This window comes from Alternaria dauci, chromosome 3, assembly GCF_042100115.1.
Source record: "Alternaria dauci strain A2016 chromosome 3, whole genome shotgun sequence".
NCBI classification, from domain to species: domain Eukaryota; kingdom Fungi; phylum Ascomycota; class Dothideomycetes; order Pleosporales; family Pleosporaceae; genus Alternaria; species Alternaria dauci.
The window spans coordinates 2,265,911-2,292,397 of record NC_091274.1 but is presented as its reverse complement, the minus strand read 5'-3'; the positions used below and the strand labels follow the sequence as shown (position 1 = coordinate 2,292,397).

Below are 26,487 nucleotides of genomic sequence, written 5' to 3'. Positions count from 1 at the left end.
TGATCGAAGAGAAACACGCTAAACAAGCGCACATCCCATCCGCCAACTGCCCTACGTCATCATCATCCTCACACATAGTCAACAGCAACGTATTCACATTGTGTCATTTCTTGTCTTTTGGGTTTCCATATTCTCGGCTTGGTAGAAATTTTCAGCGACTATTGCAGCAGGCGAACAGTGACCTTGCTTGCATAAACATAAGTCGCCTCGCCTGCAATATTATAGGCGAGAGTATCGCACTGGCGACATTTGAATACTCAATGCAATTTACAGCATCTCGACATCTAATTCTTACATCAAGCTCGAAGTACATCGTTCAGTTGCACATAAATCAAACACGCTGCACTTCATGTGACCGACTTGTTCATGTAGACCACGCTTGAAAAGTCCCACTGATATTATCGCTTTGCGCGTTACTAATACATGTCTGATTATTTTACAGGATCTTTGGTATATGCGCCCTCTCCCAGATCATGGTATCACTCTACGGTGCGCCCCTCGCTATGCATGTAAAAAGGAAAACTTTTGGGGAAACAAACAACCTCACTAGGTCCACCACACTACCTCACACGCATCATCCGTCCTCCTGTCAATACATGCTATCGTCAATCTCGCCTTCCGCATCGATATCTTCTTCGCCTTCAGCGTCCATGCCCGTGTCTCCCATCTCCATATCCTCACTTGGCGTGGTCGTCGCCTCGGGAGTGTGAGAATTGCTTGCCGTAGGGTCTGGAGTAGGGACCTGTTCGGGTTGTGGGGTAGCAGAGGCGTGAGTGGAGCTAGTATTCGACCGGTTCTTCTCTGCGTGAGATTTCTCAGAGCTGAGAGCTTGATGCATGATCCTATACTGTTGTTTCGGGTTCTTGAGAATCGCGCGGCTCGTGCTCGTCTCCACAGCATCCACTTCCTGAACATTCACATCACCTTCCTCAGCAGGAGCAGCATCAGCGCCTGTTGCCTTGCGCGCATGCAGCGTTGAGTGCCTCAAATTATAGTCGACACGCCAACGCTGCTTTTCATGGTTCTTCGCTTTACGCTTGACATGTTCACCAAACCAGTCGTCTTCCGTATCACGCAGCTGGTCACCGAATGCAGCCCAAAAGCCGGGAAGGGTGATGTAACCGCCGCCGACCGTCTTGGTGACTGCCTTGATGGACTCAAGCCAGTCTAAGACAAGCTGAATTTCGAAAAGCTCCGTCGTATGCTCGGGACAATGGGAGTGAATGTCTGAAACAGTTGCACCAGCTAAGAAGATCAAGGGCTGCAGCACCAAGTTCAGGACCCGGTACCACCACGGCCATGTAACGGATTGGCCGTCAATACTGCTCCAAATAGGTAGTAGCGCGCCGGCATCGTGTTTGCCGGGAAGAGGCGGCTCAGGGAGAGCCGGCCAGACCACAGGCTCATCATCCCTGGGCGAGAGCGGAGTCGACAGCGGTTGCAATGGGTTGCCAAACTTGTAGTTTGCCGTCGGCACAACATGAATGTCCCAAAACAAACGACTTCTGTCTATAGCTCGGTGGTTGTAACCGCCTTCGCAAAAGCCCCAAACGGACAGCTTTGGGAGCGAGGCGTCGAATTCGTTGTTGACGGACGGCAACTGAGGAGCGAGCTTGACTATTCCCTCGTTCATCATAGTCATGATTGCTGCAAAAGCGCCATCTTCCTCGCAACGTGACATGTTGTAAAACCTCTGCTTTGGATCATCGTCTGCGAATGCAGCATCCATCTTTTTCTTGACTTTGACGGCGTTCATAAAGTCATCGAGCTGGAACAAGCGTGTGTACTTCTTCGCTAGGGCTTGCGTGAAGTTGTAGTTGCGGCCAGGTAGGAGACGTTTGAGCTTGCGCATCCTGAGATGCTGCTTGTCTACAAGGTCACCCACAACGTTGACAAGTACATTCTCACCAATGTCCTTGAACTTCTCATGCGCCAAGTTCGCGTCATACAGTGCCTGAGGTGTAGCTGTGTTCGCACGAATCCATGATCGTGCCTTAAGAAGCTTGTCGTCAGATGACCAGACTGCTCGACGCGATCGATGAAGTGGAGCGGTAAAAGACTGCTGTAGCTGAAGCATTGTCCTCGTTCGATCTGCCGTCGCAGCTTTGTACCATAGCACCCGATCCAAAATATCGTATTTTGATTCATCAACAGTGAATTGTTGCAGTGCCTGTCTCAAGATGGGGAGAGGAAGATCTGGATAGGCACACTTCCGCATGGCCCATCGTACCAGACCCGCCCAATCGTGCGTCTCAGGATTCTCTATAGCTGCGACTTTGCCGGTTTCGTACGCTTCGAGGTAGAGCGACTGGAAGGTGGTAGTAAGCTCAGAAACTTGCTCAGACATGTGCTTCTGCATCCAGCTCCAAAGCTTTTTAGCCTTCGCCAGATCGAAGAACCTGTCGCCGTCGTATATCCTCTTGAAGAGTCTCCAATCGATCTGCCCGTCTTCTCCGGACAGAGAAGAAACAACGACAAAAGTATAGAAAAGCTTTTTGAAATCATCCAACGAGTCCGTAGCCTGGGCATACTGTCGTTCCTTCTTGAACCTGTTAACTCGTACCCTCTTCTGCTCGCTCCATGACCGAGATGGTTTATCAGGTCTATGTAAACGCTGTGGAGGCTGATATATCGGGTCGTTCGGATCACCAGTCAGACCAGTAAGGCGTTCCAATAGGGTTGGAGGAGGACCTAGCTTGCCTCGTTGTCGTCCACCGAAGTTTCTCATCTTTCGCTTCTTCGTCTTGGAATGTACAGCGTTGTCACTGCCCTCAGACTCGTCGTCTATATCCGAAGCTGATCGTGCATCATTATCCGTATCAGAGTGGTAAGCTGATTCCGCATCCTGCGCTGTCATAGATTTTCCTGTGGCAATACGGGCCCTCTTCCTGGATGACTGATCGCGCGGAGCTACGATACGTACGCGCTTCTTGTCCTTCTTCACAACAACAGATTCATCCGCAGACTTCTCACCAGAAGCCGAAAGAGTGCTGGTTTTAGCCTTGGTAGAATCAGACTCCGCAGCAGTCACATTGCTAGAAGATTCCTCGGCGATGGGCTGGGTCACAGACAACGGAATCTGTTCGTTCGCAGCTATACTTTGCGCCTGTTGCGCGACCCAGTCAGTCGCTTCGTCGTCGCTCTCATCATCTTCAGGCGGCTCCTCATCGGAAATTTGTTCGCGTTCTGGAACAGGCGCGACGATGGGTCGAGTCCAGATAAGCGGAATCTGTCCAGATTTTGCGGCAGGTTCGTTATCTGCCACGTCGTCGGAGTCTTCGTCAAAAGCTCCCATGCTAGCAGCATATAGAGGAGCCCGACGCAGCTTCTTGCTTTTATCGTTCAAGCTAGCAAGTCGTGCCCGTTTTGTACGCGGTGCACCGTTACTGTCACGAGTCTGCTTAGAAGACACTTGTTCCACCTGCGCATTCTGAGCCTTGCGAGCCTTGGCTTCCAGCCTCTTCTGTTTCTGCCATATGCTACGCTTTCGGAGTTTGGCTTCAGTGATCTGCTTCTCAAGCTCAGGATTCAGCTGATTGAGAATGATGCTCTCGTCCTTGGGAGCAGCTTGGATTGGTTGGTATGATACAACCTCGCCAATCAGATCGCGGATCTCCTCTGGGTAATACAAGAGTGACTTCTCTGATACACGGTGAACGTTGTCTTTTTGCTGAGAGTATTGTGCCATGTTGTGCGCCAATTTCAGGACTTCAGGGCTTCTTTCGTTCAGATGTGCCCGCGTATACATCCTTCTGGTCGCAGTACCTGGCATGTTCTTGTGCTGTGAAGCAAATGTCCAGTGCTTCAGCTTAAATCGCGGGTCTGCAGACATATTTCTGAGTGTTTCGGTAATAGTGCTAATCGAAGGCTCCGCGATATTTGGATACGTCCTCTTCCAAAGCGTGAGAAATGGTCTTGCCATCTCACCACCGCCAGGGAACACACCATGGCATGTGTCGATGATCTTCTCGATGAGCTTTTGCCTCAACGCGCGCTGAGTTCCTGTGATACCACCGGTCTGTGCTCTCCTGGGCTTGGTGCCCGGAACACTAGGTGCTGGGGTCTCTACAATGACGCTATGATAGGCGTCCGAATGGGGAGCAGGATTGTCAGCCTCAGAAGTAGGAATCGGCGGTTCAGCGGTGCTGGCAGCTGGTTCTTCGCCGATCTGGTTGCTCGTCGGAGTATCTGGTGACAGAAGAGCTTCCGAGCCTACACTGGCAGTGTAAGGGCTCTGATAAGGTGTCGTACGGGACCGCTCAGACGCATTGATGGGAGCCCAGCCGCCCACCATGCGTGGTGTTAGTGAGACTTTCGGTGGTGATGACCTCAGTACAACTTCAGGACAAGTGTTGCCTTGCTCTTCAACGATCGTGGCGCTTGCAGCTGTTGCCGGTTTGGCGTCGTCATCCTCAGTAATAGTCGACCCTGGTCCTGACGAAAACAGCTCTGCCCTGCTAACCTCGTTGCCAGCTTGCGATGCTTCATTCTCTGACAAGGTTGAACTTTTGGTGGAGCGAGATGGTACTTCTTTATCTAAAACACCCTCCTGTGGCTCTGTGACGCCCGGTGACTGGGGCTGCAATGAAGATTGCGACCGTGTTTCGGCCAAAGGCGTTTTTCGTGATTCAGAAGCCTCCGAATTAACCAGTGACTGCACCTGTGCCTGCGGCTCGGGAGGTGCTCCGGATAGAAGATCCTGATGCGACACAACCATGTTGTCGCTCGGCTGAGCAACCACGGTTCGCCCAACTTCAAGAGATGCAGTATAATCAACTCGATCTACGGCCTGCTCTTGAACCAACTCCGATGTAAACCATTCAAGGTCTGCTAGATGCGGTAGCTTGAAAGTGGCCATTAGAGCCTTACGTGGTCGACCTCGAGCAACCTTCTGCTTCATATACGGATTGAGGAAGAGACCTGGAGAGCGTCGTTGCTCGTACTGATCGAAGGTTATTCGAGCATGGGCGTCCAGTTTCGATGTATCGGGTTGAACATATATCTTCGTTGTCATGTCTCTCGGAGACTGCTTGGCTTCTACGCTTGGGATGATCGAATCTCTTGCTGGCGGAGGTGTTGCCAGGACAGAATGAGTGGCTTGGGCTGATGTCAATTGGTTCGTATCATTGGCACAATTTTCATCTGGACGGACTACTGAAGGATCTTCTTCCAGTGGACTTGTAGCATCAATGGGCGAGGGAGACATTGATGCTATAGACCTCGAACTTGACCTGTGTGATACAGTCTCTTTGTTGCGTCGCCTCTTTGATGTTTTTGGAGTGATGACGGAGTCTTCCGCCCTTCGCTTACCTGCAATGATGTTGGACGACATTATCGCAGCCTCGGGTTCCGCTATGGCAGGATCAGGCACGTATTCGGCGTCCGGATTCTCCATAGATACATCGTGATCTTCTGTTGGGACAGTTTGCTTCGGGATAGATTTGGCGCCTTTTTTCTTGTCGGTCTCCTCTTTCCTGCGCTTCATTTCCGCATCCCAACTCGCAATGACCTTTGAATCTTTCATAGGAACACCGTCTTCGCGCTCTTGGCGTAAGCCTTCTATGATCGCTTGCGGTAAACGACCATGATCTGTCCAACCCAAAGCTATTCTCTGCGACTTGCTGAGAACAGCAGGTTCGTTTGTCGCTTTTGTCCCTTGCTTCTTCTCTTTCTTCACCAGCTGGGGAAGTCCGCGTTTTGCCCGAATCTTATTCTCTGTCGCGATGCCCAAACGTCCTTTGGCTGCCAATCCTAGTGCCAACCGCTCTTCTGTTGTCAGCAGTGGCTGAGATAGTTGACGCTTTGCTCGATTATTCACGACCGCATCAGGTAGAGAAGACGGATCACCTGTTTTCTGGCGATGGGCAAGTATTTGGGCCTGGACGCTTTTGCTCAACCGGGCATCTGCATCAAGCCCTAGCGATGTCTTCTCCTCAGGTGTCAGCATGATAGTCGGGCGTTTTCTAGAAGTTTTGGGGGCTTTCGGAACCCGAACCGGCTTCTCTTTGGCGACTTTCTGTCTCTTGGTTTGGCCTGGTGTTTTGACTTTCAAAACGGATGTCGCGAGTTTCTTGTAGCCGGCCTCCTCGGCCACTGCGTTATCCCATCGTGGACCATTCTTCCGCGGTTTTACAATGGCTGAACCCGCCTCAGATAGGGTTGCCGAACCAGTCTCCCCAACCAAATCTTCCGCACTGATAGTTGGAAACCCCCACGCATCCAGGACAAGCTGGTCAACCAAACTCTGCCCAGGTTCCTGAGACACTACAACACCCTCCCAGACAGCTATCTTCGCATCGACAGCTTTCTGGAAATTCTCGTGTGTACGGTAGAGGTAGTGGATATACTTTTTAGGCTTGGTAGTGCCCGCATCTCGAATGACCGCCAAGTGGCGTAGATGAATAGGTTGTGTCTTCTCCCAGTCGCACGTCACACGGACTAAATATGACTCGATCGGACGCCTCCAGAAAGGCCCAACGATTCGGTTGCGCAGAGCTTCAGCATCCCAGCCTTGAGCACCGCCCAGAGCCGTGGCATTAAAGATAATATTAGGGAGAAAGCGGTCGGGTATCCACTGAGGGGGAATGCTATCGGTATTATTGGCAACTGACTTGGCATCGACATGATTGTCCGCATTGGCGTTGGCGTCGTCTGGCATATCAGCATCGAGATCCTTCAACAACGATTCGCCATTGATATCTTCATCTGGAAGCTCGTCGACCGAGTCACTCGGAAGCTCAGCTACGCGCCGGAAGCCAAGGTTCTTGAGGTCCTCCTCCTGGGGCTCGCGCAGCACCTGAATGCAAGTGATCCACTTGTCGGAAGAAGCCTTTTTGAGAACTCTACGTCGCTTGATCATTCCGCTCTGATCGAGTCGGATGAGTGCGCCCTGGGTAGCTCGCTTATTCCAACGAGACATGGGAACCTCCTACTCGATGTCAGAACCAACAAAAATGCATTGAGATAACGAACTTACAAGCTTTTCCCTGATTGACCGCGTGGGTACAATGCCGCCTTGGCCAACAACGTTGTACAACAACTGAGCGAAGTTCCTGACCACAAACGTGCCGTCCTCTTGATACACGTCTTCCATAGCACTAGACTTGATGAAGGTGTTCTGAGAAACAAACTTGGCATGGATGCAGAGACTTGTGCGCATTTTGTTTGACTGAACAGAAATCTTGGCGATGTAGTTTTTGCGAGCCAACTCGTCTGTCCGCTTAGGGACAGACCTCTTGTCTTGACCGCTAATATTGATCAATTCAGGTTGCGTGATACCCGCCGCTCCGCGAGCAGCAATGAGAGAAAGTAACACGAATTCCATGCTGGGAACCTTCTTCAAGTCGATACCGTGACCTGTCAGTGCCTGCCATACTCTGCTTTGACTGGCATACAAGCGAGGGGCAGTAATGCTAGAGTCAGGTTCATCGAAGGCTTCCACGGTGCGGGACGGTTTGCTTGGTAAGTTGCGAATTGGCCTTGGTACGGGTGTATGAGCTGTCGGGCCAGACGACCGAGCCACAAGTTCTTTCTGGTCGTACCCGTTTTCGAGGATGCGTTGGCGCAGGGAGTCTTTCAGGCTACATAGAGCTTTGGAAGGCCGCATTGCCGTCCCGACTGTGTTGTTGGATAGCTGGTCTAGGTTTGTTGGATGCGCCTCTCCGATCGTACCGGTCTCGTGTAGCTCAGCTGCTTCAAACTCAGAAAGAGTGAAGTGACGAACCTCATGCTGGTAGACTATGCGAATATCGGGATGATCAGTGAGCCATTGCCACAGACGCTCATAGAAGGCGCGGCCAAGTCCAGCTGATGAGACATCATTTTTGCCATTCCCGCTGATTGCAGGCTCGTGGTTGTCGACGGCCTGGTCGTAGAAGACATCAATGAAGTGACGAAAGTCTGCGCTGCTAGCACCTGTAGACGCGTTAGCACACAGAAAGTGGTAGATTGATTTCAAAAGAGCAAGGCTACGAGCAGTGCAGCAGTCAAAATGACGCGGGCACAATCATCTCACTTCCGAGCCAAATTGCGTTGTAGCTCGTGAGAATTGACGATGTCGAGTTGCGGAGACGGGCCAGTGCGCGGATGGAAGCAACGAGTATACGCGCAACGAGTCATGCCTACCTTGTACGCCGCGGAGTGCAATTTCTGACAGCAGAAATTCCAAGAGCTTGTCGTAACCCGTCGCCATGGTGCTCTCACGCGTCCCCCTTTGTCTCGGGTAGCGTGATGCGAATGCAACGAAACGCGCTTAAGGCATGTCAAAAAATGGCGAGGCGGCGATTCGAACGCGCAATGCGGGAATGCTAAGGTGAGATGGAGATGTGACTGGCTGCAGCTGATAGTGGGGGCGCTTTGGATCGCGAAAGTTGGTATCGAGGATAGCAAAAATTCTAGCGCGCTCTTGCAGCAGTTGAGACAAGCTGTTGATGGCGAGTTTCGAACGCGTGCAAAAAGACTACTGTCAAATCAGTTGATTCTCTGGCTGCTTTGGCGGGGTTGGGGGCTGCAGAAAGGCGCCTAAGAGAGGGAGAATTCTGCCCCGCGTCGCGTCTTGGCAGAGCGGTCCGCGCGCACGCTAATCAATGTGGTAAGTGCGCTTATCTCATGGCTATCGTCCCGTCTTCGACGCAGAGAACCGCTGTTCAGTCAAGCGCATCTACATCCGCGCCCTCTATGGCTCGGCCGCATTCATAACGCTGTTGTCTAGGTAGTCCGCGGTATATGTTCAGAGCCAGAAATTGTAGAAGATGAACATTTTCAAGCTCCGATAACACTCCGTCATGTCCTTCATCTCTCCCTTCGGCACATCCACATCGAAACCCGGCCATGGATCCATCATCCTCGAGATACTTCCTCCGGACAAGCCTGTCCTTCGAACCGTGTCCTACCAGTATCCCCTCAAGCTAGTTGCTCCAGATGCGCTGGCACCACCAAACTATGGCAGAGAAGCGGATCGCGATACCACAGCAGCAGTACCCTGCCTCATTCACACAGTCTTCCTGTTGACATATGGTGGGGGGATAGTTGCTGGGGACAGCATAGACTTGGACGTCAGACTAGACAGTAGTACACGTCTGATACTGTTGACTCAAGGTTCGACTAAGATCTTCAAAACCCCTAGTCCGGACCTAGTCTCTCGACAGCATATGAACGTATACCTCAAACAGAATTCTGCGTTGGTATATCTCCCAGATCCAGTGCAACCCTTTGCACACACAGCCTTCTCTCAGTCTCAGGTCTATCACTTGGAACAAGAGCAGGGTAATCTGTGCGTTTGTGACTGGGTGACAAGTGGCCGTTCAGCACGGGGAGAAAATTGGGATATATATGAATACAGGAGCCGGAACGAGGTGTGGACTGTAGATGACGCAGGGAAGAGGAGACTACTCCTGCGAGACAATCTCATTCTGGACAAGCATGGCAAGACAGGGATGCCACTCGCCTCTCGTATGGACAACTACTCCGTCTTTGGCACTCTGATCGTTCGCGGACCGATCTTCTCGTCAGTAGCCAAGTTCTTTCTAGACGAGTTCGAGGCACTACCGCGTATCGGAGGAAGAAACTGGGGCGACGTGGTGCAGCCCAAACTTGAAGCACACGAGCAGAGGCGACACGAGAGGCAGCAGAGGGAGGGGGTTGATGGCCTGGTATGGAGTGCTGCAAACGTGAGGGGGTTCGTTTTGGTCAAGTTCGCAAGTAGGGAAGTGGAAGGGTCAAGGAACTGGCTAAGGGATATGATCAAGGAGGAAGGGTCGCTGTTGGATGCATTTGGGGAAAGAGCGACTCTGTGTCTAAAGTGAGGCTACGGAGCAATGATACCCGCTTCGACGTAGATCTGTCGAATAAAAAAAAAGAATGGAAAAAATTAACAATTGTCACATGTCGTGTCTCGACGCCGTGGTGCTGCATGTGTTGTCCATGTTGGCTGCAGCCCCACGCCGCGGTGCTTGGGCCATGGCCGCCAACCGCGTACCTACCAAAAGTCGATGGGTGACGTGCATAGCCGCACCTCCAAGGCTCGTACTCACCCTCGCAGCCACCTGGCCCGTCTGATCCTATGCTACACCAAAGACCTCACGTGGTCTTTTTGTCGTCAATATGAGCGGCAGGCTCGTCGCGGGCCGCCTTTCCACTATCGCACGCCGCTCACCGCTGCTCACTCCACGCTTCTACACGACGCACTCGCTCCCCGCCGGTGGACTCCTCCGCAATGAAGCCGGCCTGCGACTGGTGAAGCGGCGACCGTGGCCGCTCGGCAGCTACGCGCTGCACAACATCCCCGCCACGCGGTCCATCTCTTTTGCCAGGGTGATACCAAAGCTGGTGGGCAAGTTTGCGACCGTGGGCGCCGCTGCCGGAGGGGCTGTCGTCGCAGGGGTTTCCTATATCCAGTACCAAGCTGGCCGTACGTATCCATGAGGAGCCATCTGCATGGGGAAGCTAACACCGCAACAGAGGCGGGCACATTCGCACTTGATCTCTTCCACCGAACCAAAGACGGCGCGACCGAATTCGCGGGCGGCGCACTCAGCACGGCCAACGGCTTCTTCGACCAGCTAGAAAAGGGCTTCAAGTCGACCAAGGATGAATTCGAGGGTGTAAAGGCTCCCGAGTGGCTCCAGCGATTGCTTGCCAAGGGCGAATCTGGTGATGCAGGAGGCGGCAACGGCAACGGCAGTGGCGGTGGCCCAGAAAACCCAAAGTACGGTGGTGCTGGAGCTGCTGCTGCCGGCACATCAACAGCAGCCGCGTTTGGCTATGCCCAGGAAGACGACGAGGACAGGCCGCAGGCGGAGAAGATTGCAAGAGACGACCAGATGATGATGCTCACCAAGAAGATGATCGAGATCCGCGGCCTTCTGCAGACTGTAGGACAGTCCGACTCCCTTACCCTGCCGTCCATCGTCGTCATCGGATCACAATCGTCTGGAAAGAGTTCGGTCCTGGAAGCCATTGTCGGCCACGAGTTCTTGCCAAAGGGACACAACATGGTCACACGACGACCCATCGAACTCACCCTCGTCAACACGCCCGAGGCACACGCCGAGTACTGCGAGTTCCCTGCCCTCGGCCTGGGAAAGGTCACAGACTTCAGTCAGGTACAGAAGACACTGACAGACCTGAACTTGGCTGTGCCGGCGAGCGATTGTGTGTCTGACGATCCTATCCAACTGCGCGTCTACTCTCCCAACGTTCCCGATCTCTCGTTGATCGATCTTCCCGGCTACATCCAAGTCGTTGGCCGAGACCAGCCCCCACAGCTGAAGGAGAAGATCTCGCAGCTTTGCGAGAAATACATCAAGGCACCCAACGTCATTCTCGCCATCTCGGCTGCCGACGTGGATCTGGCCAACAGCACCGCACTGCGAGCGTCCCGAAGGATGGACCCCCGGGGCGAGAGGACTATCGGCGTCATTACAAAGATGGACCTTGTAGATGCTGAGCGTGGTGCCAGTCTGCTCAACGATCAGAAGTATGCCTTGCGTCTGGGATACGTCGGTGTCGTTTGCCGGGTACCGGCCGGCGCTGGTGGCTCCAAGCTCTTCAGTCGCGGCAACGGCAACATCACGAACGCGATTACGAAGAATGAAAAAGCATATTTTGGCTCACATCCCGAGTTCAAAGAAGGAGCAGAGCTCGCTCTTGGCACTCAGAATCTCAAGAAGAAGCTCATGCACGTGCTCGAACAGACAATGGCTAGCAGCCTCAAGACAACAAGCGAAGCTATCCAGAGGGAGCTTGAAGATGCACGGTACGAGTTCAAAGTTCAATACAACGAGCGACCTATCAGCGCAGAGTCATACCTGGCAGAGTCATTAGATGCTTTCAAGCACTCCTTCCGTGGCTTCACTGAGCAATTCGGTCGCCAGCAAGTCCGTGACTTGCTGAAGCATGAGCTCGACCAGCAAGTACTTAATCTGCTTGCACAGCGCTACTGGAACAGACCTTTCGATGATCTCAGCGTTCCCTTCCCCGAGACTGATCCTCTTACAAATCTGGCCAAAGCCGATATCGATGGAGAAGATCAGATTTGGCAGATTAAGCTCGACAGCTCGAGCGCCGCGCTTACCAAGGCGGGCGTTGGGCGTCTGGCAACCAACGTAGTCGCAAGCGCACTTCAGGCACACATTGACCGCCTCATCACCAACTCTCGCTTTGCAGCTCATCCATTCGCCCGACAAGCCATCACTGATGCCTCAACCTCCATCCTCAAAGATCTTTCCTATGACATCTCTGATGAGTTGGAGATTTGCATCAAGCCCTATAAATACCGCATTGAGGTTGAGGATAACGAGTGGGCAAAGGGTCGCGAGAATGTCACCGCTGTTCTCAAGGATGAGCTAAAAACTGTTGAAGCTGCCGTTAAGCAACTTGAAGAACAGGTCGGCGGCCGCAAGAGAGTCCGGGACGTAATGTCATTCATCGATCGCGTACGTAGTGGGCAAGTTGTCCTGGAAGGCGACGGGGTCGGTGGCGCTGGTGGCTTCAGCTCCGCTCTTCTTGCTAAGGGTATGTCTATTTTGTCTGCAGCACAAGCTTGCTTGTATCTGAAACTAACAACATTACAGGTCGGGAAGCGGTCTTCCTCCGCGACCGTATCGATGTGCTCAAACTACGCCTGATGGCTATCAAGAGCAAGCAATGCGCCACTAAGAAGAACAAATATCACTGCCCAGAAGTCTTCCTCGATGCCGTCGCCGACAAGCTGACGACAACTGCTGACCTTTTCCTTGACGCTGAGCTGTTAAGCAAGTTCTACTACATTGTAAGCCAGTACCTTCCTTGCCTACACCACCGTTGCTAACAATACCATAGTTCCCACGTGAACTCGATGCCCGTCTAGGTCGTGGCCTCTCCCAAGAAGAAATCGACCGCTTCGCCAAAGAAGACCCCAAGATCAAGCGCCATCTCGACGTTGTACGCCGCAAGGATCTCCTCGAACATGTGCTCAAGGAGATGGAGGGTCTACGCCAACTGGAACAAAGAGAGAAGCGCATGATGGGCCGCGGCCGAGATGACAGGTATGAGCGGGATGAGCGAAGGAAGAAGGGCTGGAGTATGTTTTAGATGCCAGAGATGACGGAGGGGCAAGGCTTCTTGCTGGGTATAGACTGTATGGCGCTATTGGCGTTGCTGTGAAGCGAAAAAGCAGCTTCTTTGTTGATGTGGATGACAACGACTTCGCTACTCTATTGGGGGGCTCCTGTTGGATACGTATACATGATTCTTGGTTATGCTCTCATGATCAATAAAATACCCACGTATGAATATCTGATGTGTAAGAAAGATGGTATTGTTATCTCATCTATCGGGTATCTTCAGCATATTCCATCAAGAGCTACGATGCCACAAGCCAAGAAAAGATGCTCCTCGTAACGCCGTACATGCCACATAAATCATACCATCATCTCCGCTCTCATTTCCTCGTCTTCCTTCACGGCGTTGTCAATCAACCGATCAAGCCCCAGTGTCGCCGCACCCCCCAATCTAACCTTGTCATGCCTTGCAGGTCATCTCCATTTAGATAGCCCACACCCTCTTCAATAAGTAGCTCCCATACTCTGTTCCGGAGTCCGATCGGAAACTTGGGCGCGCTCCAGTACCTCGCCTGCAAGCCCCTGTCCTTTGCACTCTTGATTTGCGCTCGGATCTTGAGGACCTGGGTCTCCGTGATCCGACCGAACCACAACGTACCGATTGATTTGCCAAAGTTGACCGAGGCGTAGTACGAGTTTGTGCTGTCAAAGTGCGAGCTAGGGGTGGTGCCGACCGTACCTTGACCGCCGCGCTGGCCAACCGAAGTGCCTTCCTCGAGCTTGTCTAGAGGGGCGTCGAAGAAGATGTCGCGGTAGGTAGAGTTTGCGGTGATGAGATCAAAAGGCGCATTACCGGTTGCCACGACGGTGATGGCGCCCTCGATGGTGGTGTTGCCGTCGAAGTAGGTCAGGTAGCCCCTCTCACGTAGCGCGGTGAGCTGTTGCGATACTACAGGGAAGATGTCATGGCCGTTGTTCTTGAAGTCTACAAGCAGGACCAAGGTCTGCGCAGGCTCGGTGATAAAAACACCATTCTTGGCGCTGGGTGTAGTCGCAAAGTTTCTGAGCTCGTTTCTGTGGTCCAGCATCCTTACTAGAGGATCGACATACATCGACGTGAAGGTACCATCCCGCGTCAAGGCGTTGGTGTTGTGGCCAACGTACACCTCTTCGTCGAATAGCCAGACGTCAGCTTCGACGCCTGTGCAACCCCAGCGCAGGGCGTCGTATAGTGGAACTCGGCGCCAGTAGTCATTATGCGAGTGGCATTGGACCGGAGTAACGTCGCGCGTGACGTCCAACAGAGTCGACTTGTCGAGTTGACTCCAATCGAACGAAGAGACTATATGATCATCCAAGAAGGTAGGCAGATAGCCCAGGAACACATTGACAATGTGTAGAATACCACTAAAAGAGTCAGCATACCGATGCTTCTTCCTGGAGAACATGACAGGATGACAGCTGCACGAATGCCGGGTGGCTGTCGAATGAGAGGCTGACAGGATATCTCGCACCGGAACCGGCGGAAGCTAATGTCTGACGGGCACTTACAAGAAGATGAGGACCAGCAGTGGTATTATCACACAGGCTTTAGCGGCATGTTTCTTCTTCAACCGATATTTCTTCGGTTGCGTCTTTTCATCCGGTAGCCTCACACGTCCAAAGCCCTCGTCGACCCGCGACTTCCCATTCCGCCTCCTAATGCTCATTTTTAGCCGTCGCCAGAACCCGGGCCGCGAACCTAATTCCTCATCATCGGAACCGAAGACGGAGATGTCGCCATCTTCTAGTTGACGCAAGGAGACATGGGATGATTTTGGATCGAAGGGAGCCTCCAAGTCGATAGAGATGCGTAGCAGAGGCTGGATGGTGGGGGAGAAGGGTGTTTCGGCGGCCATCCTCAGGCACGAGCCAATTGCAGGCGGTGATTTGGCACGACCACGATCCTAGGGTCTGAGAGGTAGGGCACGTGCAAGCAATATCGATATGTGCAGTGGGCTTGTTGTCGGAGGTTGCGATGAGAGATTAAGATGTTGGAGAGGTCTTTGCTGAAGGTTACAGCTCGACACCAAGGCACACGCTGTCTAAGACACCTTCCCCTTCGACCGTCGCTCGCAAACGCCACGAGTTGTAGATTGGCGATCCAGACTGGCCAAGTGGCTATTGTCCCGTCCTTGGGGTTGGGGGAGGCTAGACTGGCGCGATGCACCTCCGCGGTTCAGTGCACAAAGTCGCGCAAACGCAGGGTCCAGTTTTTCCGGGTATACGTCTGGGGATTCAAAATACCGCTTGGTTGAGGGAGAGAGACCTTGGAGCAGTCGAGAACAATTGGGGCCCGACGCTATTTATCGCAAGACAAAGCGTGACGGGCCAGTCCACCTGCGAAACGAGTCGCAAACCGCGAAGATAGAGTGCGGGCTATCGACATGCAAGCCTTTGAGACAGCCCCAGCGCCCAGCTACGTTCGAGAAGTGGTGCACGGTTAGGTGAGCGAACTCGGGCACGCAACACAACCTGCGGTGATGATTGGCTGCAGGTGGAAGGAGGACGGGTAGAGGCTAGCAGAGTAGCAGGTGAAGGTCTCAGCAGATGACCAAAAAGAGCGGCGCTTCTACAGAGCACGTTGTTGAACTTGCGCACTTAGTGGTGTATTTGAATGAGCGACGGTGGACTGGTATCGATAGAGCCTTCCCACGTTGCACCTCCCTAGACGTGCGGTGGTAACGACATCGGTCCGAAGGCGTCGTACTGGGGCCCAGATATTGCCATCATTGCGAAACATTACATCTGGTTTTCATAGCGTCATATTCCCGGAAGTGATAGTCTGCGTGTTGCGCGTCTCCTTCGGAGCTTACTGCGTTCCAGTGTCCACCGTGGTGCGGGTATGTTTTTCGGGCACTCTATAGTGCCTATGCGCGGGTCGAGCCACTTTGTAGTAGGAAAATTTACTTTTTAGACTTTTATATAAAGATTAACTCTTTAACCTTATGTTATTTTTAAAAAAGCTAAATACTAAAGTTATAGAGCTTATAATAGGCTAAAGCCTAATCAGCTTATTCCTTAATAGTATCTTAGTTATGTGCGTAAGGCGTACAGTTTACAGTTAACGCGTCTAAATAACGCTTAGACTAAACCCCTAAACCTTAGACTAAAGGATAATCTAAGCTATCTCTAATTAACCTTTAGGATTATTGTGCCGGTGCACAGAGTGAGTAAGAGGGCTTCACTATAAGTACTCTTCCCTCTCCATTCTTTTTAGGGATCATCATCCACACCATCAATCATCATCGACACCTATGGACACACCTATCGATCTACCTATCTATCGACCTACAGAGGCTTTAGACTCAACTACTATAGATCCTTCATATCATCTTTTATAAGTTCTTCTTTTAATAGTATAAGATACACTTACTACTCTTCTTACAACAATTAATTACTTCTATCTACTACCTACTTGCGAGCGCCTTACCAGCTGTGCAGAGGATAAAACTTCAACACTAAGATATTAGTATCTTCATACACTCCAACACCCGTACATTATTATATAAGAGGTAGTTATAGGTAATAGTATTTACTTTATACTATAAAAGAATAGTAAGAGATAGCTCTATATTCCCCTAGTATACTAGGGAAAGTAATAATAATAATTCTTACTAGTCTTCTTACGTATAAAGTATAGGTTAAGAGTAAGTTCCTTATCTATAGAGATAATAAGAGAAGTAATTATATTAGGACCTTAGTGCCCTTCTAGCTAAGCTATATCCTATACGTTATATATATATATATAAAGTTTTTATTTATCTCTTATAGTTACTTAGATATTTAGCTTTTAAAAAGTACTTTTTTACTATTTTTACTAGTAAAAAGTGGCTTGACCCGCGAAGTGGCTTAACCCGCGCACGGGCACTGTAGTCCGAGCCTGCGCCATAGTCTGTGGCTCGCACATGAGGCGGTAATCCGGGCATTCTAAGTAACGTCAAGCTCCAGCTCGGTATGCTATGCCTCGTCCCATAGTGTCTCGCACGGCAACTCGGAAAGCAAAAATGGTGGGGTGAAGCCTGGCTCCTCGTGCACCCAGTGCCAAGATATCCAAGCCCCACTTCCCCAACCATCCCTGTCGCGTCTCCGTAACTTTTTTGCGACATTGACATCGCCGCATCGTCGCTCGGATTCAGCACTACAGCCAATACCCATTATGCCTCACAAACACAGGGCCGTGGAAAAGGACGAGTCGCAGTACGTCACCACGTATTTTCGCAAGTCTAACCGTGCGTGGACTGTAATCTGACCCGTTGCCAACAGGTTCAATCTTCCGCCCGATGTTCACGCCGCTCCTCTCCCTGTCGGCAAAGCGCGCACCTTCAGCACAGCACCCAAAGGCAAGAAGCGCAAGGTGAACCAGATCGATGGCTACGGCGCGGACGACACACCCAAAGCCTTCCAACGGCTCATGGCCTTCTCCAAGGGCGGAGCAAAGAAGCGCTCCGGTCTCGATGATGGCATGGTGAAGACCAAGAAGCAGAAGAAACAGGAGGCAGCCGAAAACCTGGAAAAGGAAGTTGCAAACAACAAGAGCGAAGAGCAGGCGCAATCAAAGGATGTGCTGAAGATACAACCCGGAGAGTCAATGCAAGAGTTCCGCGCACGAGTCGATGCAGCGTTGCCCTTGTCAGGCATAAGCAAGAACGGCAAGAAGATTGCAGGTCTCAGCGATCACAGGGTCACCAAGCACGAGCGGCACCTCAAGCGACTACAGAAGGGGTGGAGGGAAGAAGAAGCCAGGATACGAGAGAAGGAGCAGGAGGCCAGGGAACTGGCTGAAGAGGAACAAGACGAGCTGGACGCCATGTGGGAGGACAAGACAGCCGATATAGAATCTACAAGAACAGTGAACGGCAAGAAGAAGAAGGCAAAGAAAAACAAGCGCAAACTGCTGGCGGGCGAGGTAGACCATGGTAGCGAAGATGAGTGGGAAGCTCTGAAGAAGAAGAGAGAGGAACGCAAGGGCCTACACGATATTGTGCATGCGCCGCCAACGTTTGACAAAGTACCGAGGGAGATCTTCAAGGTCAAGAATGGAGCGGGTGCCAAGGTTGGAAACGTGCCCAAATCAGCCGGCAGTCTAAGCAAGAGAGAGGCGCTGGGCGAGGAGCGTCAGAAGATGATTGATACATATCGTCAGATGATGGCTGCAAAGAAGGAGACGCAGACTTAGTTTGCGCATTTTGGCTGACCTTGAGATACCCTAGATACGTACACGAACCACGTTATGCGGTAGATGTCAAACTTTTCCCTGAATCAGCAACTAACATCTTCTCTCCCAATTTCGCACCAACTTTTGGAAAGCTCACACTTCTGCGCCTTCATAAAGAGGCAGGTTCGTAGCTCCGTTGGTCCTAGCAGCCTTCTGTTCATTGTACTTCCCACCACGACCACCAAGTCCAGCTGTATTTCTTCATCAAACACTGCCCAATTCCGTACTCAAATTTTACGACGATTGAGAATATGCCTGTCCTGAAATACTTATTGCGGTAATGCAACACGACGTTCGTCGACTGCAAAAAAAACCTGAGAGCATTTTTGTCGCGATCACAGAATTTATTGCCTGTTCTGGTAATATCAGAAATCCATTGAAAGCGGTGGCATGTGAGCAGCACATCTTCGCTGTTACCACATTAGGCATGTCTGAAACAGCTGTCGAAAGCGGTGCTTCTCGTGAAAGCTATTTTTCGCGGACGCTTAGCGGCTGGGCTGTGCGCGGATAGCTCACATGGCACTCTACTTCCTGTTGTGGTAGGTGATATAAAGCTGTAGATGATAGCTGATTCTGCAAAAGCGAAAAGCCGCGAAGCCAAGGATCAGGGAAGTGAGGTACTTAGGTAGGTTACCCGACAGCAGCACTCCACTTGGCTCTCAATTGCATCTTTCCGCGCCACGTCTTTTCAGGTAGGATCTGCAACGGTTTACAGGAATTGAGTCTAATCATGCAAAAAAATTGGCACACTTTCTACTTGTGGATGCCTAGGTATGGTGCGCGCTGATCAGCCAATATGCGAGCTGACGTTTGAGTTCTATGACAAAACATCCTTCTATTCGTACATGCACCCAAGCGTTTGATCAACTACAACACACCATCATAGGATTCATGCCTATGTATCCTGCCTCTTAGTTTGCCCTGTTAAAAGCCTTCTTTGTGACCACCGTACAGCGTCATACAGTGTCCAACCTCTGTTGGTAGCCTGCGAGAGTGTTATACTCAACGATGGTGTTTCAGGACAATGACCCCAGTGTACCAGATGAGCTCGAGGTGCATGTACATCCGTCCGAAGCTGCAGTACCCACGATGAAAGTTTTTGTGAACGCGACGGGATGATGTGATGAAGGCGCAGCAAGGAAGCGATCCATGGGATGCATATCTGCGAGTGTGTTTGACGTGGCCTGAAGTTGAAGTATCGAGCGATGATACAAGCACGATGTTATAGGTCGGCGGCTCGGTGCCGTATGTGCTGAACAATTAGCATCAACGTGTCCTTGAATGATGGAGAAGGCATACCGTTGTCAACGGCAATTGCAACAGGACCTAACCGGTTGGTCTTGGTCGAGCGCCGTGGAGCTCGAGTCATACTTGGTGAAGAGCAATATGGTGGTGTCTTAATTGGTGGGAACTTGGAGCAGTCTGCAGGAAGACAGTATTGTCTCAACAGTGAAGGACAGTATGCAATTGGAGTGATATTGTTGTACCAAAAAGAGGTGGTCTTGTGACGGCACCCATTATACGGGGCAATTGATATACATAGCAGTATGCGGAAACGTGGGGTGGTAAACTATGGGCAATACAGATTTGATTCGGGAAAGCTGTAAATCAAGCCACGTTCAGCGCTCTAGAAGGAGCAAACAAGTCAATGCTCGAGCACTGCGCCTTGGAAGCAAGATATTGTGGTGTGAAGCTCAGATAGTCAGTGGATGCGATAGCTGATATCAAGATGCCGGGAAGCCAACGGGGTCCAAGTTAGCAAACGAGTAGTTGTAAGCCCATCAAGTGAAGGTAACGTGGCCGCAGCCTCTCGTTGGCTGTGTCGGTAGAGAAGTGAGCGATGGACAAGAGGATCGAGCTTGGTTACGACTGGGTTTGAAGGATATCTGAGGCGACGGCCAATTCGTAATGGTATCAAAAAGCGGCCATACCAGCACTTTCTACTTCAAGCATAGGCTGACATGGCGACGACCATGTAACCATGACTTTTTCCAATTTTGGAATCCCGCGTTTTTGTAGCTGGTACATTCGAGCCTGTTACGCTAAGTTGGCAAGGTTGAATGATCGACGCTGGGATGTTTGACTTTACGCCCCCTCTTCAAAGCAGCGTGGCTGGACCGATGACCTCTCCTACTCGATGTCCTTAGACGCTTGGCCAGTGTGACATCGACGCACGTACATGATGATATAACCCAGCACTTTGGTCCGGCACCAGTAGGGTGGCTCATCGGGCGAGGTGTATGATATCCCGCGTGGGTTGTATGCTCATTCTCGCCCGGGCGAGAGGAGCAACCCCGAGTAGAGACCTGTTAGTAAGCATTGGAAATTTTCATAAAGGGTTTTAATGATGTTTTAGAAGTTTGAGTAGTCAGTGAAATCCTTGTGATCTTGGCCTTGTGGCCGTCAGTGGTAGGTGGGAAAGTTCCTATCAAGTCGACTCTTACGTGACAAAACTCGCAAAATCTGAAAGCTCGACCAATGATGAGCACAGAAAAAGATGCCTAGTCAGCTGAAGCTGTGTTTTTGCCTTACCAGGGGTAAGAGCGTGGTGTTGCAAGTGATGCGGCAAGCGATGCACGCATTCTGTAAAGGGCTAGAATTGGGCGCTTTTCAGCCTTCTGGCGTAGATGCTTGTAAGTAGCACTACAATAGCAACAAGAAGACTATTATTGGCAGCGTTGTAGATCCGCTGTGATGCACAATCGCTACACGAGTTATGTTCCGCGATGGCGGGTGCGGTACGAGAACAGTGTCTGTTGTATGTGGGGGGGTATGACGATGCGCCCGATCAGAGTTCGCGTGCGTACGGGTCTCCGCAAACGGCAACCGTCCTGGGGAAGCGGGTACCCCACAAGTGTTGCGTGGGGGCACAAGTCAACGTTGACTACAGTGTGTCGCTACGTTTGGCAACCCAATGTACGTGTTGTATGCCAAGTTGTAGCTACTAAACAGGTACTGTAGAGGTGGTTTGGCCGTGTAAACGTAATGGAAAAGATAGGGGGCGCGTGATAGCAATAAAAGATATGACCCCAGCGTAGGAATGGGCGAGTGTTCGACGAAGGAGCGGCCAAAAGGTGTGCAGAAGGCTGACCACAAGGTTTCAGCCCCAAACCCTTGTGATGGGTGTCAGCCTAGAGTATTTTAGCCGGAATGTACATCAGTCAGGTACGCGCTAGGGAACATATATCTGATAATAGAATGGGCCGCCCGATGGCAATGAGCGGCCGCACAAAGCTGTTGGGTAGGGTTGCAGTAATGGGTAGAAGTATGCTGCGATTGCTAACACATAACGGCCGGCGGCGGCGGCGGAAGCGATAAGTAACCCTACAATCACATGCTGGTAAACGTGCGTGCAGACACAATGAGTGAAAGTGATCTGAGACAACCTGTTATTGATGGTGCCGTACAGGCTCAAGAACCGGCGTCACAATCCAGAGGACTGGTATGGTATGCAGTCGAAGTTTGTCGAGTGCAGAGGATAAGCTGCGACGTTAGCAATGCACCTGTGGCAGGCACCTGTGGCAGATGCCAGTGGCTGATGACAGATGTGTGGCACGACGCACGATACTTTGTCGATCATACAGTCGTGCCGAAGAGCTTCAAGGTCGCGCAGAAGCATGGTGAGGGAAAAAGCTCACGTGTCCCCATGTGCACATTTGGATTGATGAAGACCTGTCAACGTCGAGGTGTGTGCTCCCAAGTTCCATCGTTATCGATATCGTCATTAGTGAACCCGAAAAGGAAAGGTCGAGCGCGTCACTGCCATCGCCGCGGCTTTAACATATCCAGCTCCGCAACTCATCACGTTCCGAGTCTTTCCCCACGTCCGTCCAATGTCAGCCAATCCAGGTGCACTTAAACGGAAGCACTCGGGCAAGACCATCAAGGAGCTCTTCACCACACAAACAAAGCCGAAGCTCGCCTCTGCAGCGCCGCTATCGCCCACCACCAAACGCACACGACGAGACAGCTCTCCAATAGCTAGCACCGAGGCCGCCACACCCCCAGCATCGATGGCCAAGATGAGCACAGCCGACATGTATCACTTCCCGAGCAAGAAGGCGGGCATATCGACCAACGCCGATGTTGTGGACATCACGTCAAGCCCCGACAACAGTCCTGCAAAGGCAAACGGCCAACGCAACGGCATGCGCAAGGCAGCGCCCAATATGCACGCCAATAGCGGCCCCAAGCGATTGGTAGTGAAAAACTTCAAGCCTACAAGGAAGGTAGACCCCAGAGCCTTCCTGGACCAAACGTGGCAGAAGATCGACAAGGCCCTGGATACCATTTTCCGGCAAGGCGATGTCGATTTCAGCCTAGAAGAGCTCTACAGAGGTGTAGAGAATGTCTGTAGGCAGAATATGGCGAAGGACATCAAGGAACGTCTGATCACAAAATGCAAGGACTACGTGGGCGGAAGTCTGAAGGCAAAGGTCAAGGAGAGTATGGGCAGGCCGAACGTTGACGTACTGCGAGCCGCATTGCATGCCTGGCTGGTATGGAACAGTCAGATGGTCCGTCAAGTCTATGTTGGGGCGAATGCAGGTATACTGACAAACTATAGAAATACCTCGATTGGATCTTTTGCTATCTCGACCGCGCCTACCTACTCCCGCGACACGAATCTCTCCGCGAAATCGCCATAAACCTCTTCCGCTCCGTCATCTTCGAACACGAAAAACTGAACTCCCGCATTGTCGATGGCGCTTGCGACCTCGTCACTGCTGACCGGACGGGCTGCGACCTTGACAGCGAGATGTTCTCCAAGACGGTCAACATGTTCCACGACATGCAAGTCTACACACATGCTTTCGAGTCGCGCTTAATGGAAGTCAGCCAGCAGTATGTGGTTAAATGGGCTGATACGGAGAGTTCTGAAAAATCGTTACCCGAATACGTCCGCAGTGCAAGAGCGCTGATGGACCGCGAGATGAAGAGAGTCGACATGTTCAGCCTTCCGAACACCACCAAGCGGGAGCTCCTCACATTGCTTGAGGATCATCTGATATCTAAGAAGGAGACCCGACTGGCTAACCAAGACGAGCTTGCCGATCTCCTGGAGGCCAATGCCATTGAAGATCTTGAGCTACTGTACTCATTGCTCGAACGTAGGAAACTGGGCGCAAAGTTGCGGCCAGGGTTCACCAAATGGATTGAGGACGAAGGCACAGCTATTGTATTCAACGATAAAGAGCAAGAAAACATGATCGTACAGCTACTTACGCTGAAGCGTCAACTAGACACCATATGGAAGGTTTCTTTCCACAGAGACGAGGAGCTGGGCCATGGTCTACGAGAGGCATTCGACAAGTTCATGAACAAAACAAAGAAGACTTCCGCAAGCTGGGGCACAGATAACTCAAAGACTGGCGAGATGATTGCCAAATATGTCGACATGCTGCTGAGGGGGGGTGCGAAAGCGATACCAGCCCAGCTTAGTCGTAAAGCCGACAAGCCTGCTGCTGTAGAAGTCGAGGAAGATAACGACGAGGGTGTTTTTGACGAAGATACAGAAGTCAACAATCAGCTTGATCAAGTTCTCGATCTGTTCCGCTTCTTACACGGCAAGGCCGTGTTTGAAGCTTTCTACAAGAAAGACCTGGCTAGGCGACTTTTGATGGGCAGAAGTGCGAGCGCAGATGCTGAGAGGAGTATGTTGTCGAGGTTAAAGATTGGTGTGTATCCATGCAATGGCTGTTTGCTATAATGCTAACATCCTACAGAGTGCGGTGCTGGCTTCACTGCCAACCTTGAGCAAATGTTTCGCGATATCGAACTCTCGCGAGAAGAAATGAGTTCGTACAAGAATATCAGCGAGGAGCGCAACGAGAAGCTCAGTCTCGACCTTAATGTCAACGTCCTCTCTGCGTCGGCTTGGCCTACGTACCCAACCGTCCCTGTGATTTTGCCTCCGGAAATTCAGTCTGCGATCACCAAGTTTGAAGCACACTACAAGATCAAGCATTCGGGCCGTAAACTGGAGTTCAAGCACGCACTTGCCCATTGCCAAATCAAAGCCAGATTTCCAAAGGGACTCAAGGAGTTGGTTGTGTCGTCCTTCCAGGCTATCGTCCTCTTACTGTTTAATGGCCGTAAAGAGGATGAGCACATCGACTACGACTACCTCAAGCAAGCCACTGGACTGCGTAAGCCACGCGCTCGATCTAACCTATTGGCATTGCTAACACCTGACAGCAACGGCCGAGCTTAACCGCACTTTACAATCCCTCGCATGCGCAAAGGTGCGGCCTCTAACCAAGCACCCCAAGGGCAGAGAGATCAACGAAACCGACACCTTCACACTCAACACCTCATTCACGGATCCCAAGTACCGCATCAAGGTCAATACCGTTCAACTCAAGGAAACGGCAGCTGAGAACAAGGAGACCCACGAACGCGTCGCTGCCGACCGCAATTACGAGACGCAAGCCGCCATTGTCCGGATCCTCAAGGCAAGGAAAAGAATTAGCCATGCTGAACTGGTCAGTGAGACAATATCGGCGACGAAGAACAGGGGAACACTGGAGGTCAGCGGTATCAAGAGGAACATTGATCGCTTGATTGAGAAGGAGTTCTTGGAACGAGAGGATGACGGGTTGTATGCCTATATTGCTTAGCTTAGGCTCCTCACAGTGCCAGCTGGTCTGGATCTCGGGACATGTGCAGGCCCTTTGTATAGGCAGGATCATGGTGTACAATACCGCTCTCATTATCGGGGGTTGCATTCGACCATGAATGTATCACGATCTTATCTTTATGCACATCTCATTCACTCAAAGCATGCCGGGTGAGTTGCATGGATATTGGTAATCAGGAACAGTCAAGATGGCATCCAGCACACGCAGTCCAACAACCAACTTTTCCTTCAACAACTAGCGGCCGGTTTCGCTCTACTCGGTGCCTTCTATCCGCCCTTACCGTCACTGTAGTCGATCTCCCAGTCTATCACTCCTGCACCCAATGCCCAGGCCCACCTTCCGCATCCAGCACTAGTTGCCGAGCTTCCCTGTCGATCCCTAGCCGCACTCAGCCTATCGTACACCCACATGTGCCTGACCACGAGGTTTCTGGCGATAAGCAGCTTGAAACATATCATCTTAGTCCCGGGAGATAAACGGCGAATCATTTTCCTCACCTTCCCGATCTGCAGAAGTTGCATGTGTTGGGGTATGGGATGGCGCAAGGGAGTACGACAGTCCGGTCATCTTGGTAGCGGCTCTTCCTGCAAGATATGACTTTCAGGACAAATGAGAATGAGCAACGTGAGAGGGTGGTTGATGTATAGAAGGGCCAAGGGCCTATGCTTAGTATGGTGTCGCAAGTGCCACGCCCGAAGTGGTAGTCTGTGATAGGCCGTTGTACCCCAGCTTGAGAGACGCCCACTGCCCGTTGTCGCGGAGCAACTGTTCCTTTCGGAAGTATGCCAACGCCGTCTGCCTCCGCAGTTAATTAATTTCGAGTTATGATCTTCCTTTTTAGGGCCGTCATGGTTCGGAGGCGACCGCTGGTGTACCACTGGACTATTTTGATGACAAGTACCTAGGTAGAATGAGGGTATAAAGGTGACATCTTGTACCATAAACTTGAAGGACAGGTCAAACAGCCCCGCCGATCCCTCGTTACACAGCTTCAGACAAGATATTCGCTCGTCGTCTTATTCTTCTCCAGCCGCCACCATGAAGTTCCTCATCAACGCCCTCCTCTTCATCGCTCCCATCGCTCTTGCCCTTCCTACTTCAGCACCTGCTGAGGAGGCAGTTGAGATTGCCGCCGTCGAGGCCAGACAATCTTGCTACGTCCGTTGCGGCTCAACCTGCTACACCTCCGCTCAAGTCACTGCTGCACGCAACTCGGGTTACAACTACTACACTCAAGGCGGTCAAGCTGGTAGCTCCAACTACCCTCACACGTACAACAACTACGAGGGCTTTGACTTCCTCGTTTCTGGACCCTACCAAGAGTTCCCGCTGAGGACTTCGGGTGCTTACACTGGTGGTAAGTTGGCGAGAAGATTTATCATAGAACATATGCTGACCATATCTTCAGGCTCCCCAGGTGCTGACCGTGTTATCTTCAACACTCGGGGACAGCGTGCAGGAGAGATTACTCACACCGGTGCAAGCAGCAGCAATGGCTTTGTTGCTTGCTCTGGGTGGTAGATACGTTTTAGAAACATCCCATGGGAGA

General features: G+C 51.5%; 6 protein-coding genes across 6 annotated transcripts; 4 read left to right on the top strand and 2 right to left on the bottom strand.

Moving 5' to 3' along the window:
- Window positions 1–399: 399 nt before the first annotated feature.
- Window positions 400–9,878, bottom strand: ACET3X_004399 (uncharacterized protein). Its single transcript, XM_069450599.1, has 3 exons — window positions 8,125–9,878; window positions 6,977–7,914; window positions 400–6,928 (listed from the first exon to the last, which is right to left on the bottom strand). The coding sequence occupies exons 1-3, from the start codon at window positions 8,189–8,191 to the stop codon at window positions 590–592; spliced, it is 7,344 nt and encodes a 2,447-aa protein (XP_069308377.1). The 5' UTR covers window positions 8,192–9,878; the 3' UTR covers window positions 400–589.
- A 143-nt stretch (window positions 9,879–10,021) lies between these two features.
- ACET3X_004398 (uncharacterized protein) lies at window positions 10,022–13,225 on the top strand. Its single transcript, XM_069450598.1, has 4 exons — window positions 10,022–10,408; window positions 10,459–12,513; window positions 12,573–12,769; window positions 12,820–13,225. The coding sequence occupies exons 1-4, from the start codon at window positions 10,102–10,104 to the stop codon at window positions 13,069–13,071; spliced, it is 2,811 nt and encodes a 936-aa protein (XP_069308376.1). The 5' UTR covers window positions 10,022–10,101; the 3' UTR covers window positions 13,072–13,225.
- A 228-nt stretch (window positions 13,226–13,453) lies between these two features.
- Window positions 13,454–16,196, bottom strand: ACET3X_004397 (uncharacterized protein; the record flags this gene model as incomplete). The annotated part of the gene is made up of 2 exons (XM_069450597.1): window positions 14,592–16,196; window positions 13,454–14,447 (listed from the first exon to the last, which is right to left on the bottom strand). Exons 1-2 carry the CDS (start codon window positions 14,936–14,938, stop codon window positions 13,454–13,456), a joined length of 1,341 nt encoding a protein of 446 aa, XP_069308375.1. The 5' UTR covers window positions 14,939–16,196.
- An 831-nt stretch (window positions 16,197–17,027) lies between these two features.
- On the top strand, window positions 17,028–18,539 carry ACET3X_004396 (uncharacterized protein). Its single transcript, XM_069450596.1, has 2 exons — window positions 17,028–17,279; window positions 17,346–18,539. The coding sequence occupies exons 1-2, from the start codon at window positions 17,239–17,241 to the stop codon at window positions 18,256–18,258; spliced, it is 954 nt and encodes a 317-aa protein (XP_069308374.1). The 5' UTR covers window positions 17,028–17,238; the 3' UTR covers window positions 18,259–18,539.
- A 3,591-nt stretch (window positions 18,540–22,130) lies between these two features.
- On the top strand, window positions 22,131–24,917 carry ACET3X_004395 (uncharacterized protein; the record flags this gene model as incomplete). Its single annotated transcript, XM_069450595.1, has 4 exons — window positions 22,131–22,814; window positions 22,865–23,975; window positions 24,024–24,446; window positions 24,496–24,917. 4 exons carry the CDS (start codon window positions 22,131–22,133, stop codon window positions 24,915–24,917), a joined length of 2,640 nt encoding a protein of 879 aa, XP_069308373.1.
- Window positions 24,918–25,976: 1,059 nt separating this feature from the next.
- ACET3X_004394 (uncharacterized protein) lies at window positions 25,977–26,459 on the top strand (the record flags this gene model as incomplete). Its single annotated transcript, XM_069450594.1, has 2 exons — window positions 25,977–26,295; window positions 26,347–26,459. 2 exons carry the CDS (start codon window positions 25,977–25,979, stop codon window positions 26,457–26,459), a joined length of 432 nt encoding a protein of 143 aa, XP_069308372.1.
- Between the last annotated feature and the right edge of the window lie 28 nt (window positions 26,460–26,487).

Excerpts from the sequence above, each read along its gene's own strand:
- ACET3X_004396 (XM_069450596.1), top strand. The coding sequence starts at position 17,239 with ATGCCTCACAAACACAGGGCCGTGGAAAAGGACGAGTCGCA. Across the intron at positions 17,280-17,345 it reads GTGGAAAAGGACGAGTCGCA|GTTCAATCTTCCGCCCGATG; the intron begins GTACGTCACCAC and ends CGTTGCCAACAG.
- ACET3X_004399 (XM_069450599.1), bottom strand. The coding sequence starts at position 8,191 with ATGGCGACGGGTTACGACAAGCTCTTGGAATTTCTGCTGTCAGAAATT. Across the intron at positions 7,915-8,124 it reads TGCACTCCGCGGCGTACAAG|GTGCTAGCAGCGCAGACTTT; the intron begins GTAGGCATGACT and ends ACGCGTCTACAG. Across the intron at positions 6,929-6,976 it reads GGTCAATCAGGGAAAAGCTT|GAGGTTCCCATGTCTCGTTG; the intron begins GTAAGTTCGTTA and ends GACATCGAGTAG.
- ACET3X_004398 (XM_069450598.1), top strand. The coding sequence starts at position 10,102 with ATGAGCGGCAGGCTCGTCGCGGGCCGCCTTTCCACTATCGCACGCCGC. Across the intron at positions 10,409-10,458 it reads TATCCAGTACCAAGCTGGCC|AGGCGGGCACATTCGCACTT; the intron begins GTACGTATCCAT and ends ACACCGCAACAG. Across the intron at positions 12,514-12,572 it reads CTCCGCTCTTCTTGCTAAGG|GTCGGGAAGCGGTCTTCCTC; the intron begins GTATGTCTATTT and ends ACAACATTACAG.